Consider the following 19,482-nt stretch of genomic DNA (forward strand, 5'->3'; position numbering starts at 1 on the left):
GGACCCAGCCGCTCCGCGGCATGTGGGATCTTCCCGGACCGGGGCACGAACCCGTGTCCCCTGCATCGGCAGGCGGACTCTCAACCACCGCGCCACCAGGGAAGCCCTGATAAGGCATTTTTAAAGGTGGTCTGGTCATCCCAGCGACTGGAGGTCCCATTCCTGAGGCCACTGTTTGCTCAGCTCTGCGCTGGTGGCAGGTTGGCTGCGACCCTGTGAGCTCAGAGCTGTGACTAGGCCTGACCTGCAGAGGGAGAGGTAACTTGCCCAGAGACTCCCAAGTGGCCACGAGGGTATCTCCGACTCCAGAGCCTATGTTTGGGCCACTCATGGGGAAGGACATCCCAGCCCCCCTTTTCTGTTGTCACAAACAGTGCAGCACGGAGCAGCCTCAGGGCCGAGTGTCCTCCTGTGGGCTTTATCCCCAGCCCTCAGCTCAGAGCAGGTGCCCAGCAAACGGCTCTTGAGAAGCTAGCGGCAGAGACGGGGGACCAGCGGAAGCCTCTCGGAGGAGGCTGCGTTGTGATGTCGAAGGCAGGTGTTCAACAGCCTGGGAAGCTTGGGCAGCGTGTCAGGAGGAGGCTGGGAAGGGAGGAAGATGCTGCATGCCAGGGTTGGGGATTTCCTGGGTCACATGTCTCCAGAAGCTCCTTGTGGCCCCCAAGCTTCAGCCAGGAGAGAGGGCCCAGGCCAGGCGAGGGGCTGGCATGCAAGGGTTCCGGGAGGAAGGAGAGAGGTGAAGCCGCCTCTGTGGGCCCAGGGTCTCTCCCGGACACGGCCCCCTGCCGGCAGCCCCTGGCACCTTGCCGTGGCTCTCCCGAGCAGGTCCTGGCCTGCCCTGGTCCTGCAGTGCGGTCTTAAGCAAGTTGTTCACCTCTGATCCCTGGCTGCTGTCTGTAGCGTGGCCTGCGTGACTGCAGCCGTTAATCCTGGCGTGTCTCAGGAGCCCTTTGTGAGAAGACCAAGGCTTCCTGCCTCCTGGCTCTTGCTGCCCTTGGGTGTGGCGCTCCACTACCCAGACACGCAAACTGGGCAACAGCAGGGCCGGTCACCTGGGGAGCAGGTGTGCGACTTGCTTGCCCAGGGCTCGGTATTTACAGCAGTGCCGCCTCCCCTGTCCTCACCCACCTGGGCCTCTCTCCCCCGTCTCCACGGAGGGTGGGTCTGCACGGGGAGTGTGCCCTAACCCCAGCCACGGTGAGCCAGCGCAGGCTAGATTCTGCCTCTGCTCCCTGTCTGCTGTGTGGCCTGGGGCCAATCCCTCCCCGTCACTGGATGGCGGGGTGAGGACTGGACAGTGTGTGGACAGGGGAGGCTGGGTGAACGGAGATGGAATCGTTTCCTCTCAGGTGGCCGGGCAGCTGCCGGAGGCTCTGCTGCAGAGCCGGAGGCTGGGGTCCGTGGCCAGCTGGCCCTGACAGGCTGAGGGGGCTGTAGGTGGGTCAGGAGTCCGCCTCACTTTACCCCATCCGCCCGACCCTTCCCTGCCCCACGCGGTCCAGTCCTGTCTCCTCATCCGTCCAGGTCTTTCTTGATCCCTTCTGCCCACTGCGCCCTGTGGGGTTCTGACCGCGGCTTTCTTTACAAGCTCGCGGCTTAGGCACCCACAGCTTGCTCTAGCATCTCCTGAGTTCCTGTCCCACTCACCACCCACATGGGCCAGGGCCTGTTGGGGGACCTTACGTCTCCCAGGATCCTGCTCCCTGATCTGCAAACCCCAGACCCGTCCCAAGCTCCCTCACTGATGGGCAGCCCCACGGGCAGCTGCATGTTAGCTCTTCTGTGCCAGGAGAAGGCGCCCGGGCAGCAGCTTAGCTCCTGTGTGCTGGCCACTGTGCCGGGCACTGAGGATGCCACGGGAGTGTTCCCGGCCGGGGAGGGGGAAGCTGCTTGTGCAAGGGAAGAGGCAAGAGGCTGTACTGCGAGTGGGGTTGGGGCCAGGCCAGGCAGGCTCGGAGACAGTCGCCCGCAGTTACCCCGGAGCCTCGGCCGCTTCTCGTGTTCTCTGCGCATGGTACCCACCCTCCCACGGGCCCACCCCTGCGGTTGGAGCAGCTGTCTCCCCAGCCGGGGCCCCAGGGCTTCACGGCCTGCTGCAGCCTGCTCACTGTGGACCCAGCCCTCGTTGTTGGGCATCCTCCCTGGTCACTGCCACATGGGGGGGGACTGTGGCCCCTTCACAGTGGCCTCCCTGGGATGGCTTCCTGCAGTGGGCTTTTAAACTGAGCCTCCTCTCCCCCACGCCTGATCTTGGTCCTGACTCCACCTTTCTCAGGTGAGACTGGAAGCTGTGTCTGGGCCTTATTTTCTGGCTACAGGTCACATACTCCCTCCTTCTAGAGCAGTAGCTATTTGCTCCTATTCAAGGCTCCAAACATCCACACCGGATGGAGAGAGGCAGTGGCGGTGGCGGCCTCCTGCCCCCGCCCCCCAACCCCAGAACTAGGGCCCAAGCCCTTCCGGGATTGGCCGTGGGCCACCCTGCCAGGCCCGGGTCACAGGAAAGTGTCCATCATCAGCTGGGCTGCAGGCGGCACAGACAATGCTGGGCTGTCCTGGCCTCCTGCCGCTGCGGGGTAAGGGAGGCTGGGAGACAGCACCGAGAGATCCCTTTATCCCCGGAGCAGGCCAGGCCTGCACAGCCCTGGCCTTGTGCAGGCTGCCAGGGTCTTAGGCCCTCACAGGCCCCCAGACGCCTGGAGGGGGCGTAGGGCAGGACACGCTCCAGGGCCCTAGAGGTAAAGTTCACCTGCTGAGAAAGGGAGAGGGAGATCCCCCCGACACCTGGAAGATTCGCCTAGGCCTGCTGAGCCATCGGGGTGTCAGAGCCCTGCTCCCCGCTTCCCCCCTCCCCAGCCCAGGACACGTGGAAACCCAACTGCCTCTTGCCCCTCTGTGGAGGCAGGCCTGCTGTGCTGGAGAGGAGGCCGGGGGAGGGGTGTGTCGGAGAGGCATCGCCACCCGAGCCTGTCCACAGGCGACGTTCCCAGGAACCAGGAAGTGACCGGGGCCGCGCTGGCGTGATCACTCTGACCTAAGGGCTGGGATGCACCGAACCCAGACGGGCTTCCTGGTCGGCTGGCAGAAGGCCTGCCAGGCCCTCGGAAACCACCCACAAGCACACAGGCTCTGGGGCTAGGGCCCTGCCCCATGAATCATTCACACATGGCTGCCCGAAGTGGCTCTCTTTGCTCTCAGAACACATCATTTGTTTTGGGGTTGGGGTGAGGGGGTGCAGGGGACATCTCAGCTGGAGATTTGCACACTGAATTAGCATTGAAGGCTCACTGCCTGTGTTTGGCCTTGAGGGTGGGGCCAGGGAGACTGTCGGGCCTGGGAAGACATAGACCCAGGCAGTCCATACTGGGAGTGTTTTCCCCCGGGGCACATTGGGCCAGGATATGTTGGGGAGGACAGGCAGAAAGTGGGACAGTGGCAGGGGTGGGGGCTGTCCCATAGTACAGATGGGCAAATCGAGGCCAAGAGAAGAAAGAGCATGAGGGGTGGGTCCTTCGGGGAATCAGGCAGCACTGGGGCTCATCTGTGCTCTTCCATTCACACTGTGTGACAGCCGATGACTTCTCTCTGGGATCCTCTGGTTCCTTCCTGATGTCTTTTCGTGGGGTGGTTGTGCAGATCAGGCACGATGAGTCTGCCCGGCGCCTGCCACATACTTGGTGTCCACCCCCACCGAAGGCGGCTCCTGCCCCCAGTGCCCCGCCGCCAGCCCTGCTCAGGCCACCTGCCCCAAGACCCCAACTCTCATCTGCAACTTGGACACCTCTCTAGGGGCTGAGACCCCAGGGTCCCTGCACTGAGCGAAATGATTTCAGTTTTAGGGGGAAATCACAAAAATCTGGGCCTGCGCTAACGTGGGAGCCACAGACCGCTATCGAAAAGGGCTCGTGCAAATCGAGGTGTACCGTGTAAAATACACACTGAGTTTCAAAGACTTTGTATGAAAAAAGGATGTAAGGTATCTCAGATTTAACACGGTATTAATTGAAATGATAATATTTTGGCTATATTGGGTTAAATAAAGTAGTTTATTAAAATTCATTCCACTTGTTTTTTTTTTTTTTTTTTTTTTTTTTTACATTTTTTAACGTGGCTACTAGAAAACTGACAATTCCGCAGGTGGCTCGCATTACGTTTCTGTTGGACAGCGCCGCTCTGGACTCTGAGGGCCTCAGGTGTTGATACCAGCTTCAGGAATGAGTCATAAAAGGGCAGGAAGGTGGATGCTGTGGAACAGAGGTGCTGGGGGTGTTAGGGGGCAGGAGTGGAGGGGATGGGGAGCAGGGGCTGGGCCAGGCCTCTGGAACCACAGGGATGGAGCACGGTAGCGCTCAGGAGGGGCAGCTAGGTGGGCACCGGGGTCCGAAGGCAGACTGTGGGGCAGATGCCCGGCGTGGCCCCACCGCCCAGGATGGTGGGGTCCCAGTGACACCGCCTCACCCGACTCCTCGGTGTCCCCCGTTTGACCCCAGGGCCCTCTTCCGGGAGGAAGAGCAGGGTAAGCCTGCCAGGAGCCGGGTGCTCCTGGGAACTATGCATCACGTCAGCACAGCCTGGCCACTGGCCTTTGTCAGAGCGGAGGCCAGCCCTGGCGAGGCGTGCACCCCAAATTCAGAGCAGAGTCAGGGCCCCCGGACTGCAGCCCGAAGCCACGTGGCAGGGGGGAGGCGGGGCTGGCTCTTCCACATCCTGGGGGCCGCCGGGCCGCGGTGGGCCTGCAGCTCCAGCGCTCTCCCCTCCCCGCCTCCTCCGGGCCCATGTCCTGTGTGTGTGAATTATCGACGCCCCCTCCCCTCCCCTGCCTGGAAGCCCGCCGAGGAGGGGGCGCTTCCTGCGGCAGCCCAGCCGCACCTCTGGCCACAGCGGGCAGCCTGCAGCGGGCACTCTGGGCTGGTGGGGCCGTGCGCCCGGCCCGTGGTCCCAGGGCCGGCGGACCTTCGCGCTCTTGCCCAGCCCTCCTCGGGAGCCTGCGAGGGTCGCCCCTGGGAGAGGGCGCCACTGGCTGTGGCCCCAGAGCCTGGTGTGGCGATTGGCGGCTCGCACAGAGCTGGGCTTGTGCGGACCGCGGGGCGCTGGCGCCCACATAAGGGCATTGTTTGCCGAGGTAAAAGGGGTTTTTGTCTCCTTCTGGAGACTGGACAGAAGGAAAAACAATTTCCCCCATTCATCGCTAATTCCCCCATTTGAATAGCAGCGCATTGCCCCACGTTCCATAGATGGGCACGCAGTCCTCCCCTGCCCATAGGCATTCCGGGCACAGGTGGTGGGCCCTGTGTCCTGCCCAGACCGGGGAGCTGCCCTTCGCCGGAGCCAGGGAGGCCTGGTTTTGTGGAAATGCTCGGGAGGGGTGCATTCCCGCCGCTTCCCCGTGGCCCCGCACTGCCCTTGTCCCTGTCACTGCAGTCACAGGCTGGGGGCAGTCCTGTCCTGCTGGCATTGTTCGGGGCTCCGGCCAGCCGGCCGTGGGTGGGGTGCCCACCCTGGAGGGGCCTCCTGGCACGGCCGCACAGATAAGGACCAGGTGGAGACAAGAGGGTCGCTTCCAGCTCCGTGTCCCGTGCCTGGAGGCCCGCACCCCCCGGAAGGCCCGACTCCTGCACTCCATATACTGGGCCCTTGGTGCCCATGGGGCCAGCTGGGTTCTTTCACAGGGTCATAAAGTGTCAGAGCCCAAGAGGGCGTCAGCGGCAACTCCCTAGACTGCAGATAAGAGGAGCCAGGGAGGCGGGCTGTGCCCAAGGTCGGGAGACAGCGAGGCCCCGCACCTGCTCCCCCGGCCCTGCTCCTCGGGCATGGGTGTGCGTGCGTGACTCCCTTAAATGACATTTTTTTGGAGAGGGTTGAGAGGAGGAAAGAACTAGGAGTGGATCAGAACCCAGCTTGCCCCAGCCTGGGATGCTGATGTTTCTCCCTCTTCCTCCTTTCCCCACACAGTGACAGGCAGGTCTCTGGGCCAGGGCTGTGCCCGTCGCTGGGGGAGGGCGGGCCCTGCAGCCAGCCCCTCCTGGGGTTGGGGTGGCCCACAGTGAGGAGAGGGCCAGTGGAGGCTCCGTTCCCTCGGGCCCTCCCAGGGGCAGGACCGTGGATTACTCAGAGACCAAACCAGGCACACGTGATGCAACCTGTCTCCGGCCAGCTTTAGCACTTAAGGAAATCATTGGCTCCTATAACCAGAAAGTCTAGGGCCTTCTTTGGCTTTGGGCACGGACGGATTTAGGGGGGATTTGTCTGTGCCAGCTTGTCAGCCCTGCCTTCCGGGTGAGGGCCTCCCTGCTGAGTGAGCTCAGCAGCCCCTGTGGTGAGGGGAGGGTACTTCTCCCCAGTCGTTTCTGCAAAAGCCCCTGGACTGACTTTCCATGGGTCGAGCTTGGTCACATGCCCATCACGGATCGCTGTGATGGGCTGTGCTGACTGGCCGGGCCTGGGGCACATGCTCACCCTGGAAGACTTGGGGTGCCCTCGCCAGAGGAAGGGGTGTGGTTTCTGGAGAGGCAGGAACGATCTGGGGCAACTTACGGGGGCCCTGGGCACAGACCATAGACATAATATGTAAGAAGGTGATAAACTCTCTGAAAAAAACAGGTAAAGGGGTCAGCGTGTCAGAGTGGGGGCAGGGAGGTCTTACTGAGAAGGTGACCTTTCAGCAAAGCCCTGCAGGGAAGGGAGCTCGGAGTGTCCCGAGAAGAGGGAACAAGGGCAGAGGCCAGGGCACACAGCTGGATGGGGTGACAGCGGGGTTGGGGTGCTGCCAGCAGGGCCCAGCGGGCCTGGGGAGAGTTTGGCTTCAGCTTGGGAGTTTGAACTCAGTCCGTGGACCGCGGCCGGGTCATCACCACTGCCTCGGGGGCCTCTGGACAGATACGGCCGCTGCCTCGGGGCCTCTGGACAGATGCAGCCGCTTTTCTTGTCCTCGGCAGCCCTCTGCCCTGCTTTGGTCAGGGGGCTTCAGCCCTTGCCCCAGGGCTTTCTCAGCATTGTCCTTGGAGGCTTCTCCCAGAAAGCCTGCCCTGCCTCCCTCCCTCCCTCCTGCCCAGCACCCACCCTAGTTCCACCCTCCCTGGGGTGAGATCCGCAGCGGGTGGTCCAGAACTGAGGCCTCGATGGGCGCTGCAGTCAGAGAGGGCTTCCCAGAGGAGGAAGGGGTTGCAGGGGGAGGTGCGGGGACAGGAAGGGCGAGAAACTCCAAGGCTCTCTCCAGAGCCCAGTGTCGTCCTAGAACCTTATGTTTGGTTTCTTGCTCCCTAGAGCATTAGCCCCAGGACAGTGACCACCCCCATCTTTTCACCTCAGTGTCCCCAGTGCCCCACACAGGCCTGACACCCAGTAAGTGTTCGAGAAAGGAGGGGACGAGGCAGGAGCAGCATCTTCCCGGCCCTGTCCCTCTCCCACCTCCCCTTACCGTGCCCACCTCAGATTTGGCACCAAGCTGGGCTCCGAGGGGCCCCCGGAAGCCCACAGTCCAGTCTGGAAAAGCCATGCTCGGGAAGCAAGTGCATTATGAAGTGAGAAGGCCTGGGCGGGGGCAGGGAATCACGGTTTTTTTTAAGCACCTATTCTTTGTGCCAGGGATTGTCTACACCTTATAAAACCTATTTTACTGATATGGCACCCATTTTGAAAGGAGGGGAAGGGGTGTCTTCAAGGATACACAGCCCCTCTGCATTCTGCCTAAAGCCCATGGCCTCCCTCGTCGGCAGGAAGTGGACCCCGGGTTGCAGGCAGCCCATGAGCAGGTTAAGGGCGGCATGTTGCGGGGCGGGGGGAGGCACTTGTGACTCACCTATGCCCCAGAGGAGGGCTCTGTGTGTGTCGCTGGGTTTCCCTGACCCCAGATGCAGAGTAGAGGCGGGAGAGGCTTGGCTCGTGGATACGTGCGGTGTCAGCAAATGGAGCTTGTAAACTGGAGCCCACTGGCCTCTTCAAGGATTTTTGTTTTTTTGTTTTGGGGGAATTTTTTGTGGTGAAAAATTTTGTAAAACATAAAATTTGCCATTTAACCATTTTTAAGTGTGCAATGCAGCAGCGTTAAGTACATTGACAATGTTGTGCAACCAGCACACGTTATTTCCAAAACAGAGTTTTCATTACTCTAAACAGAAACTCTGTAACCATTAAGCAATAACTCCCCATTCCACCCTCCCCCAGTCCCTGGGGTCCCCTCATATACTTTCAGTCTCTATGAATATTACTATTCTAGATATTGCACGTAAGTGTCCTCATTCAATATCCGTCCTGTTGCTTCTGACTTATTTCACTTAGGGTAACGTTTCCGCAGTTCATCCATGTTATGGCATGTATCAGAGTTTCGTTGCTTTTTATGGCTGAATAGTATTTCATTGCATAGATAGACCACGTTTTGTTTGTCCGTTTGTCCAGTAAGGTTTTTCAAAATGTGAACAATGTAAGTCAGTCACCAGTATTTAAAAATCTGGATATTTACATAATGGTGCATATTTCCAGTTTCTTCTAAAAACTTGGAATGCATAGCTACATGAGGTCCGGGCTCCTGGCCTCATGGGTCTCATCTGCCCAGCCACTTCCCCTATCAGACTGAGGTGGCATCTGCCTACTTGGAGGGGCCGTGCCACCATTGGAGCCAGCGCCTGAGGTGCACAGCCCTGGGGTGAGGGTGTTGGCAGCTCAAGAGTCTGGGCCAGCACCCTGGGCTCCTGAGCTGGAGGGCCCTGGGAACACACACACACACGCGCGCGCGCGCGCACACACACACACACACACACACACACCCCCCCCCCCCACACACACACACCCATGTGCATGTGTCCTCACAGCACCCGAGCCTCCTTCATGCTCATGCCTGGAGATGCACAGGGCAAGAAGGTCCATCCTCCCTGGAGGGAATCTGGCCGGGAGGCAGGCAGTCGGGGTGCTACCTCTGGGCCCGTTCCTGGTGTGATGCTGCAGGAGGCCGTCGGCCTGACGCCCATGCTGAGCGTAGTGACACTTGGCTCCCTCTGTGCTTGGTGTGGTGCCCATTGACCCTCCTAGCAACCCCTGCTTCCAGAGGAGGAAGACAAGGCCCTCTGAGGTCAAGCAAGTGGCCTTTTGGGGGTGGTGCCAGGATGTGAAGTCACACCTGCAAGGTGAGCTAAGAATGGGCACCGGCCAGAGCTCAGAGGAGCTCAGACAGTTGGCCAGGATGGGTGTCAATCTTTGCCCTCCAGCTCCTTGACCCTGGCAGAGAATTCTGAATCCCGGGTGCTGGGGCTTCTCTGGCAACGGGCCCAGCCCTGGTGGGGAGGTAGGCAGCTCTCAGGACTGACCGTGAGCCGCTGAAGGAGCCATGAAGTATCCCTCGGAAGGATGGGCACCAGGCTAGGCTCGGGGCTCTGCGTACCTCCTTCCTAGGGACAGCGGAGGAGGCCTGCTCTGAGAAGGTAGCGTTGAGCCAGGTCTTGAAGGTGGACTGACATTTACTGAGCTGGAAGCAACATGGCAGGCAGGCAGGCAGCAGAGCCCAAGCAGAGGCCTGGAGGTGTGAGGCTTCAGAAGTGGCCCAGTATAGTGGGACCTGGGCTGGGGGAGGCTGCAGAGATCATGGGACCAAGAACACACCCGGCAAGAGTGCTGACTCTTCTTGGGCAGGCTTGGGGAGCAGGAAGGTAGGGAACAGGGGAGTGATAATTAGACTGGTGCTGGGAAAGGGTGGGGTGACCGAGGGGAGCTGGGGTGCTGAAGGGCGAGGGGAGCTGGGGTGCTGAAGGGCGAGGTTGGCCAAGGAGGCTGGATGGGGTGGGGGTGGGGTGGGGGTGGGGTGGATGTGGTTTGGCAAGTTGGTGGCCCATTCACTCTCTGTGTGTTTCAGTAATGTGCATCTGTCCCCCCAGGAGGGCTGGCATCTTGGTCGTAGTCACTACTTTGTTTCTCAGCCTGGGACACAGCCAGCACGCAGTAGGTGCTCAGTAAATACTACTCATTCCACAAATATCTAGGTTGGTGGCTGGAGACACTGCCAGAAGAAAACCAGACCCATCTGTGATTGAGGAGGAGGGGATGGGCGGTGAGGTTCCAGAGGTAGCAGGGAGGCTAGCCTGGGGACTGTGGGATGTAGCTGAGCAAGGCGGGGGGGTGGGGGGGGGGAGCTTTGGGGTGGCTATCTGTGATTGAGGAGGAGGGGATGGGCGGTGAGGTTCCAGAGGTAGCAGGGAGGCTAGCCTGGGGACTGTGGGATGTAGCTGAGCAAGGCGGGGGGGTGGGGGGGGGGATCTTTGGGGTGGCTTTGAGTAGAGCCTGGAGCTGCCCTGCAGGAGGATGGAGAGAGCAGTGACTGCCCAGAGGAAGAGGGGGAGAAGGAGGGGCATCCTGGCCCAGGGGACCTGCAGCAGCCGAGGGGGAGGGGTGCCATGGCGCGGAGGCCTTTCCCATCCCCCTCTGCCCTGGGCCCGGGCTGCTTGATGGGCAGCCCGGCCCCGCCCCTGGGGAGCCGGGAGGCCAGTGATTGGTTGGCGAGCTAGAGCCGCTTGGTCACCATGGGGACGCTCCGGAGGTGAGCGTGCCCAGTGCCCAGCACCAGGAACTAAATCTTCATAATCTGCCGGCTGGGAGGGTGGGGGTGGGGTCGTGAGCGACCCTGGCCTGGGGGAGGGGGTGGCCTGGGAGGCGGTCAGGGCTCACAGTGGCCGCCCCTCCCCCACCCACTCTGGTTGCAGGTGCAGAGCCGCTTGGGCACCTGGGCGCCACCAGGAACCACGTGGTACTCACCTGACAGTGACCCCGGGAGCTTGAGCGTAGCTTGGGCCTCTGCCTTCTCAGCTGATCAAGCAGGAGGCTGGGGCAGGGTGGGGAAAAGGGGCCTGGAATTTATCTGAAGTGTCTAGCTCCCTAGTTAAAAGTTTGTCCTCCTAGGTCCCCCAGCAATGCCGTGCTGTCTGCAGCAGGGGGCGCCCTCCACAGAGCTTTGTTGGGCTGTCACTTCAGGAAAGCAGGGATGGCCCATGAGGTGCCAGGGATGCACCCGCAGCCCTGGTTCTGGGTGTTCAGTGCCATGTGGCCGTGCACCAAGGGCAGATCGCTGTCTGCACAGGCTGCCAGGATTGGCCTGGGCCTGCTTGATGGAGGGAGTGACTAACTGGGGCAGGGGTGTCACAGTGGAGCCATCCTTCTTCAGGCAGAGGATGGAGAAGTCCGAGGGTCTGCTGTGGGGAGGGGGTCCTGTGGGGAGAGGGTGTAAAGGGGCAAGGCAGTGGTGAGCTGGAGGAAGAGGAGGGCACTGGCCAGGCCCCATGCAGCCCCTGGCATGTCCGAGGACCTCTGGACCTGCGGCAGGCAGGTCAGACTTGAGGCTGCAGCCACTCACTCCCGGGCCCTCCAAGCTGGTTATGGCTTTTGTGGGGTGGAGGGCAGGAGGCACGCTCCATGGCCACTCCGCTCCTGATGGCCCCAGTTTCTGGCAGAGGGACCCTGCCCCCACCTCAGGCTGGGGCAAGGCTAGCCTCTTGGCGGTCCCAGCGGTGACGGCAGCGCTCACCTCCTGCCCAGGGATGCTCGTGAGGACAGCACAGGGCAAGTACCCCCCTGTGGCTGCCGTGGCCACGTACCTGGGGGGAGGGGCGTCTTAGGGGACAGCTGGTGCTGAGGTGGAGCCTCACACCCAGGCCTCTCGTTTCAGACGACTCCTCCTCCGAGAGCGGCAGCGGCAATGGCTCCTCCACCCTGAACCCGTCCACCTCGAGCAGCACACAGGGAGACCCCGCCTTCCCCGAGATGAATGGCAACGGCACCGTGGCCCCCGTGGACTTCACCGCCACCGCCGAGGATCAGCCCATCAACCTGTGCGACAAGCTCCCGCAGGGCTCAGCGCTCGGCACGCCCTCCTACCCCTCCGACGCCGATGGACTGCGGAGCCGCGTCAAGTACGGGGTGAAGACCACCCCCGAGGTGTGTGGGGCTGCGGGCTGCTGGCCCCCCGGAGCTGTGAGCCTCTGCCGCGCCCATACCCGGCAGGGTTGTGCGGGGCTGACGTGAAATCATGCGTACCGGGGTTGTGACACCAAGTCAGGGTGGTAGCCGTGGCTGCTCTGCCATCATTTTCCTGGGGAGGCTCTGGAATGGGAGACCGCTCAGTTGACCTCGAGCAAGGCCCTCACTTCTCTCAGCCTGCACCCCCATCTGTGAAGTGGGGTTGTTGGCCTCTGCCTTGGTGGACGTGGTGGGTGACGTGTGGCCCGGCCCCCTCTGCCTCCAAAACAGAGTCTGCTGTGAGGAACAGCAGCAAGTGGGCTACATTCAGCACAGAGGCCCAAAGCCTCATGTTTTCTGGCTACTCTGCATGCCTGTCCCCATTCTACAGATGGTACAGAAAAAAGGTGAGGCCTTTGTTTGTGGCCCCAGGGATGTGGACGTGTGAAACTCAATAGACCAGGCTGATGGGGGGCAGACAGGTGCCCCACCATTTGGCACTCCCCTCCCCCTCCCCTGTTGCTTCCAAAAGCCATCTCCGGGCCACTGAGGTCTCCGGCAGCAGTGCAGTGCGGCACCGGGGGCGGGAGCTCTCCCGGGGGGTATTTTCTTCTGCCCTGGCTAGGGGGGCCAGAGGTGCCTTCTCAGAGCCCTACACGCTCCTGGGCTGCAGCCACGGGCCCCTGCACAGGTTCCTTCCCCTCCCAGGGCCTGTTTTCTCTTCTGCAGAGGGTGTGGGGTGGGTGCCAGTGCTGGCTTCCAATGACGTGTCTCGTGGGAAGGTTCTGTACAAATGAACGGGTGTTCAGTCGTCGCTGTGTGTCTGAGCCCAGGCTGCGGGGCAGGTACTGGCCAGAGCACTGTCTTCCCTTCTCTGACTGGGTCCCAGGGGCAGGCACAGCTGCTGCCTTGGCAGGCAGAGAGCCAGAGGGGATGAGTTTGCCACCGCGGCCTCAGGCCCCGTGTGTGGACCGTGGAAGTGAGATGGGAGCATGAGTGCCACCGGTAGCTCTTCTGTCTCCTCTGACGCTGGCAGAGGATTGGCCAAAGAGCACCTGGGAATGTGACTTGCCCAAGGCGCCTTTGACCCTCTGTTGTGAGTCTGACACAGCCCAGTGGGAGGCCAGAGGACCTGGGTGTCCTTTCCCCTTCGGAGTCTGTGTGTGGATCAAGAGATGGGCACGAGGCCAGGGACCCTGGGAGGGCCGACCCCGGTGGGTGTGGTCACATGGAGGCTGGTGGTGGCAGCTACCGTGGCACAGGGCACCAATCAGTGTCTGTCTTTATACGTTTGTCAGCAAGAGCTGTGTGCCGTCTGGGCCGCTATGTGGCCGTGTTGCAAGGTGTGATCTGCGGCTGTTTGTTTCCTGGGCCTGACTGCCTCCTAGATGCCCACCTCCTTGAGGGCAGGGGCCGTGTCTCCAGGACACTGCTAGTCAGGGTACCACTGAGTGAAGTCAGGACTCGCCAAAGCCGCCAACTTTCTAAAAGGCCAATGACGGTGGTCCTCGGGGAGCCTTCCCAGAGCACGTGTGGCAGGGGGCAGGAGACCGGATGGGAACTGAGCAGTAAAGGATGAAGAAGATGGAAAAAGCAGAGAGGAGAAGCGGGGAAGTGCATTCCCAGGAGAGCTGGGGAAGGGTCTTGTTCCAGGAGGGGCTCAGGGGGTGGGTCCCTTCTCTACTGCAGGACAAGGCGACCGCGCAGTGGGCTGTGCCTGGTTCCCTCTCCCCTTTCTACACACGCTCTGCGTCGGGGCTCACGGTGACTTCCAGGGGTGGCGGCAGACAGGAGAAGCCCCGCCGGGGAGCTGCAGGGATGCCCTTTGGCCTGATGGGCCTGTCTCTTTGGCTGGTTCTCTCCCAGCCCATCTGTTCCTTATCCCCGACAGACAGCACACTCACCGCTTTTGTGACAGCTCGGTTGTCAACTCAGGGTTGCAGCGCCTTGGGGACCGGGGAGGAAAACCCCGAAGCCGGAACAGATCTTGGCACAAGCAGGAGAGGCTGGCTGGTGGCGGGAAGGAGCCCTTTCTGTGTTTGCCTTTCCCTCGTGTGATGAGGCACGTCCTGGCGTGGGCACTGCTGCCGAGTAAACCGCTCTCCCCTCCACTGAACTCCTCCAGGGCGCCAGGCCTCTGCATGTGTGGTTGTGGGCAGTCCTTCCTCTAGCCGCCCAGGGAGGGGCGGCAGCATCGCTGTCCCCGTGTCACAGGGGACAGGAGCAGAAGGAAAGTGACTTGCTCAGGGCCTTGCGGCGTGGCTCACGTGGCAGCCGGGTGTGCTCACCGCGCCGGCCCCCACGCTCACCGTGGCCTGACCCTCTGCCCCCGCCCCGCCCTCTCTCAGTCCCCGCCCTACAGCTCGGGGAGCTATGACTCCATCAAAACCGAGGCCAGTGGCTGCCCTGAGGACCTGACGGTGGGCCGGGCCCCCACAGCGGATGACGACGACGATGACCACGACGACCATGAGGACAATGACAAGATGAATGACTCCGAGGGCATGGACCCTGAGCGCCTCAAGGCCTTCAACGTGAGCGCCCGCCCGGGACGGCCGGCTGGGGCGGGGGCTCAGCCGGGCCGGCCCTTCCCACAGCCTGTGTCTCCTGCAGATGTTCGTGCGTCTCTTTGTGGACGAGAACCTGGACCGCATGGTGCCCATCTCCAAGCAGCCCAAGGAGAAGATCCAGGCCATCATCGAGTCCTGCAGCCGGCAGTTCCCCGAGTTCCAGGAGCGGGCCCGCAAGCGCATCCGCACGTACCTCAAGTCCTGCCGGCGCATGAAGAAGAACGGCATGGAGATGGTGAGCCCCAGGCCCACCAGTCCCAGGCTCCCCACACCTTCCCGGCCGCCCGGGCGCTTTTCCCACAGCCCTCCCAATACCCGTGGAAGCAGGCATTGTGGCCCCTGGTTCACAGAGGAGCCCAAAGCCCAGTGCTGCCCTGCCCACCTCTAGGGCAGCGTCTCTGCGCCCTAACACCGGCGGCTCCTTCCCCATTCTGCCTGCAGACCAGACCCACACCTCCCCACCTGACCTCGGCCATGGCAGAAAACATCCTGGCAGCTGCCTGTGAGAGCGAGACGAGAAAAGCAGCCAAAAGGATGCGCCTGGAGATCTACCAGTCCTCTCAGGTGCCTGCTCGCTGCCAGCCGCTGGGAGGGTGTCCTCAGATGGGAGATGGAGATGCTGGGGGGAGGGGGCGGTTGCGGGGGAGTCAGAGGAGCCTAGACGCAAAGGCCTTGCGGACCTAGGAAGGGAATCTGGACTTCATCCCGAGCCCTGAGAGTGTCTCCAGCCGGGCAGGAACAGATTACATCTGCCCTGAAGATAGATGAGCAGATGGGGGGCTGGGGGAGGCCCTGGGCAAGGCAGCCAGGGGGAGAGGCAGAGTCCTGCAGGTCCCGCGCCGGGTCCCGGCAAATCTGGGGCCACCACCCACCCCCGTCCAGGAACCGTGGTCAGGGCTTGCTGCCCCTGTGGTTCCCCAGCGCCTCCCTCCCGCTCTGCAGGACGAGCCCATAGCCCTGGACAAGCAGCACTCCCGGGACTCCGCAGCCATCAGCCACTCCACCTACTCACTGCCAGCCTCCTCCTACTCCCAGGACCCTGTGTACGTCAACGGTGGCCTGAACTACAGTTACCGTGGTTACGGGGCCTTGGGCAGCAACCTGCAGCCCCCTGCCTCCCTCCAAACAGGAAATCACAGTAATGGTGAGTGCGGGACACCAGGCTCTGCGGCTCCCTGACCAGCCGCCTTGGGAAGGGGGCGGGGCAGGCGGGGAAGCAGCAGTGGCAGGCCGGGAAAGTGACTCCTTCTTGGCACAGGGACCCTCCCCATCTCATAGTCTTAGCCAGTCCTCAGCTTGGAAGGCAAGGTTAACACGAACAGCGTTCCACTCCTTTCTTGCCTCCCCGGAGGCTTGCTGGGCCTCTCCCTGGTCCCCTGCCGCTGCCCCACCCACCTCCACGGGCCACTGTGAGCAGAGTCCCAGCCAAGGCCCTGCTCTTCACCTGAGTTGAGCCCCTCCACACCCTCGTCTCACCCAAAAGGACCAAGTCTCAGTGAGACGGTCGCTGGCCCAGGTCTTGCAGAGTTGATGGCGGAGCCAGGATTTGGTCCCAGGCAGGTCACCTCCCTCTCCAGGCCACTGCTTAGGACCTCACTTGTGAGGTGAAGGTTCTTCTTTTTAAAAGCATTTCTTAATTTTAAAAAAAATTTATTTATTTTATTTATTTTTGGCTGCATTGGGTCTTTGTTGCTGTGCGCGGGCTTTCCCTAGTTGCGGCGAGCGGGGGCTACTCTTCTTTGCGGTGCGGTGCGCGGGCTTCTCATTGCATTGGCTTCTCTTGTTGCGGAGCGCGGGCTCTAGGCGCGTGGGCTTAGTAGTTGTGGCTCACGGCTCTAGAGCGCAGGCTCAGTAGTTGTGGCACACGGGCCTAGTTGCTCCGGGGCATGCGGGATCTTCCCGGACCAGGGCTCAAACCCGTGTCCCCTGCATTGGCAGGCGGATTCTCAACCACTGCGCCACCAGGGAAGCCCCGAGATGAAGGTTCTTTCACCTGGGAGCAGGGCCCCAGCCCTTTCTGCTGCACTGTGGGGCCCCATCTAGGTCACCTGGGGCAGTGGTTAGCCGTCTGTCCCCCGACTCTAACCCCAGGAGCTGGTGATTCCCTGGGTGCCCCCTGTAACTCTGCCCAGGTGACTCTGATGCAGACGGAACACAGGCCAATATTGGAGAAACAGTCCCCAAAAGATACAAACCTCCCCATGGAGCTAGGTGCTGCCCTGAGTGCGGACCTCAGGCCCTTTCACACTGAGGCCTGGGTGGGTGGCAGGTGCGGCAGGGGAAGAGCGGGTTCCCCCGGTGGAGGGCAGCCTGGCGGCCTCCGGGAGCTGGCGGGGTCAGGTAGGGGTGATCCCAGGGCCTCTTGAGCCAGGCAGCTGGATTTAGTTCTGTGTGCAGCGGGAGAGCCACAGATAGGCTTTAACCAAAGGAGGCTATGAATTGTGCTGTCTGCCCTTGTGGTGAGATTTTAATGGGGAGGACAGGAGGCAGAAGCAGTGTGCTTTGGGGGTCATTCAGAGGCAAGAGGAAAGGCTGGGGGTGACAGCAAGTTGCCGCTTGACGAGTAGGGTAGAGGAAGGTGCCGCCCGCAGGCCAGGGAATTCTGGTTCTAGGTCTTGGCTGAACGTGCCTGAGAATTCCTCTCAGGCCCTTGTCCTTGGCCGCGGGAGACCCCTTACTCTTCCTGGGCAGCAATGGAGGCGGCTGATCCCTACCCGTGGCAGAAAGCCCAGACACCCTCGCTCACCTTGCCCCCCACCACCGGCAAGTACGTGCGGGTCCCTGGAAGATTCCTGCCTGGGCTTAACTTCTCATCCTTTCCTAATGCCTCTTAACCTAAAATAAGAGGCTGCCTGGCCCTAATCCCTGAGGCTGAGGCCAGAGTGGCCAGCTGCAGCAGGGGTGAAATGGCTGTCCCAGGCGGGCTGCTTTTCTTCCAGGAAGGAGCACTGTCTGACAGCCCTGCTGAGTGGGGACCCTGGTAGAGTGTGTCTGGAGACAGGTGCAGGGCGGGAAGTTAGAGCCACCCCTGTTGCGCATGGGGAGTGTCCTTCCCGGGGGCAGGCGATGGTGATAGGCCCCCACCTGGCACCACACAGCAGGGCCTGTCTCGGGCCGCAGCTGCCAGGGCTGCTCCGGCCTCTCTTGAGGGCCAGGCCTGCCGCCCTCCCGCCCTGTTCACACTTGCCCGAGAGGCTTCAAGAAAGGCCACTAGTGGGCTTCCCTGGTGGCACAGTGGTTGAGAGTCCGCCTGCCGATTCAGGGGACACGGGTTCGTGCCCCGGTCCGGGAAGATCCCACGTGACGCAGAGCGGCTGGGCCCGTGAGCCATGGCCGCTGAGCCTGTGCGTCCGGAGCCTGTGCTCCGCAATGGGAGAGGCCACAGCAGTGAGAGGCCCGCGTACTGCAAAAAAAAAAAAAAAAAAAAAAAAAAAAGGCCACTAGCTCTGCCCCTGTATGTACCTCAGTCTCCCTGGTTCCTTAGAAGAGGGTGGTGAGGTCACGGAGGCCGAGATCTGCTTGCTGACCTCCTGCCTGGGGCAGTGGCGTCCTGTGAGCACTGGGTTTGGGTCCAGCAGTTGGAAGAACACCACGGGCAGTCATGTTGGTGGCTCAGAGCTCCTCACGTAGATCATGGGTGGATCTGGAAATCCACGTCAGCCCAGATAGACTCAGGCTCTGCCTGTCTTACCTGGGGTGCTGGGCAACTTGCACCCGCTCCGGCCCCTCTAGCAACCACCTGGCCACCTGAGTGTCTGCCTGTAACCAGAGCCCTGGGGGAAGAGACGGAAGGCCTGCTCTGAGCATAGGAGTGAAGAGGACAAGGCTTGGGGGTGGAGGGAGGAAAGAGAGGAAGCCCAGGGCCAGCTCACACCCATGTGGCAGGCGGCTCCTGCCTTCCTCTGCCATCCCCAGCCAGTGTCTGGAGGGGACCAAACCCTGCAGCAGCCGGGAGCCAGCGCAGGCACCCCTGCCCGCTCCCAGACTATCCCAGCAGCCACCCATGCAGGAGTCAGCCACCTGCTTGGCTGCTGTTCACAGCCCCAGTCCTTCCTCCTGTGTCTCATTTCAACGGACTTCCCTTGACCCTCAATTCCAAGGGTGTTCCTTAGCAGGCCAGTTCCCAGGACCTCCTGATTGACGTCCCTGTTCTCTGATTAGAGAAGAAATAACCCCATGTGACACGACTGTCCCAGCTTAGATTCCAACTTCCTTCCCCATTTGGGGGCTGCACCAGCTTCCTTTTAGCAGTAGTCGAGTTTCCATAATTTCTCCCAAGATGTTACTTCTGGTCTATATGTCTCCAGTGACAAGGGCTTGTCCATCTCTGTAGCAGCATAAAAACTGCCACTATAGGGAGTTCCCTGGTTGCCTAGTGGTTAGGATTCCGGGCTCTCACTGCCGTGGCCCAGGTTCAGCGCCTGGTCAGGGAACTGAGATCCTGCGAGACTCATGGTGCGGCCGAAAAAAAAAAAAAGAAAGAAAGAAGGCTGCCACTGTAGGTGCAATAATGATTCAAACTGGCTTGAATCAGAACCAGTGGGGAGCTGGCTGGGAACTGAGAACTGCCTCACACACCCATGCACGATGATCTCTGCTTCTGGGGGTTGGGGGCTGGGCAGGGCACAGGGAGACGGACCTAGCTGGGTCACAGAAGGCCTCCCAAGCAAGCTTCCACTCCCACACCGCCAGATCCTCTCCTTTGGCGGTTTTCTTGCCGAACACCTCGAAAGAATGCTCAAACTCCAGGAGCTTCTGTGTCTCCTGGAAGCCCTTTCCCAGTGGGCCTCCCGTAGGCTGAGCATCCCGAGCCGCACCGAGGGGTTCACCGGCGTGGCTCAGCCCCAGAACAGTCTCCTCGTGCTGTAGCTGAGGGCCAGGGGCCCAGGGAAGTTAGGAATCGCCCATGGCGGGGCCGAGCAGGCCGCCAGTCCGGGCTCGCTCGCTGACTCCAGAGCCACGGCGCACCCCACAGAGC

At 61.5% G+C, this 19,482-nt stretch overlaps 1 protein-coding gene across 4 annotated transcripts in view; it reads left to right on the forward strand.

The window, feature by feature from the left end:
- NOL4L (nucleolar protein 4 like) overlaps nt 1-19,482 on the forward strand; it is a 38,409-nt gene that overhangs the window by 13,443 nt on the left and 5,484 nt on the right. For all 4 annotated transcript variants that reach the window (XR_003683027.2, XM_024128662.2, XM_007122351.2 and 1 more), the window contains 5 exons: nt 11,645-11,913; nt 14,283-14,468; nt 14,548-14,739; nt 14,946-15,068; nt 15,447-15,648. Coding sequence is in view for 3 of the 4 variants with exons in the window: in XM_024128662.2 (XP_023984430.1) it covers nt 11,645-11,913; nt 14,283-14,468; nt 14,548-14,739; nt 14,946-15,068; nt 15,447-15,648 (972 nt within the window). In the remaining variant the exon portion in view is untranslated. The remainder of the gene's footprint in view (nt 1-11,644; nt 11,914-14,282; nt 14,469-14,547; nt 14,740-14,945; nt 15,069-15,446; nt 15,649-19,482) is intronic.

The sequence above is a fragment of the Physeter macrocephalus genome, chromosome 14, assembly GCF_002837175.3.
Source record: "Physeter macrocephalus isolate SW-GA chromosome 14, ASM283717v5, whole genome shotgun sequence".
In the NCBI taxonomy this organism is placed as follows: Eukaryota; Metazoa; Chordata; class Mammalia; order Artiodactyla; family Physeteridae; genus Physeter; species Physeter macrocephalus.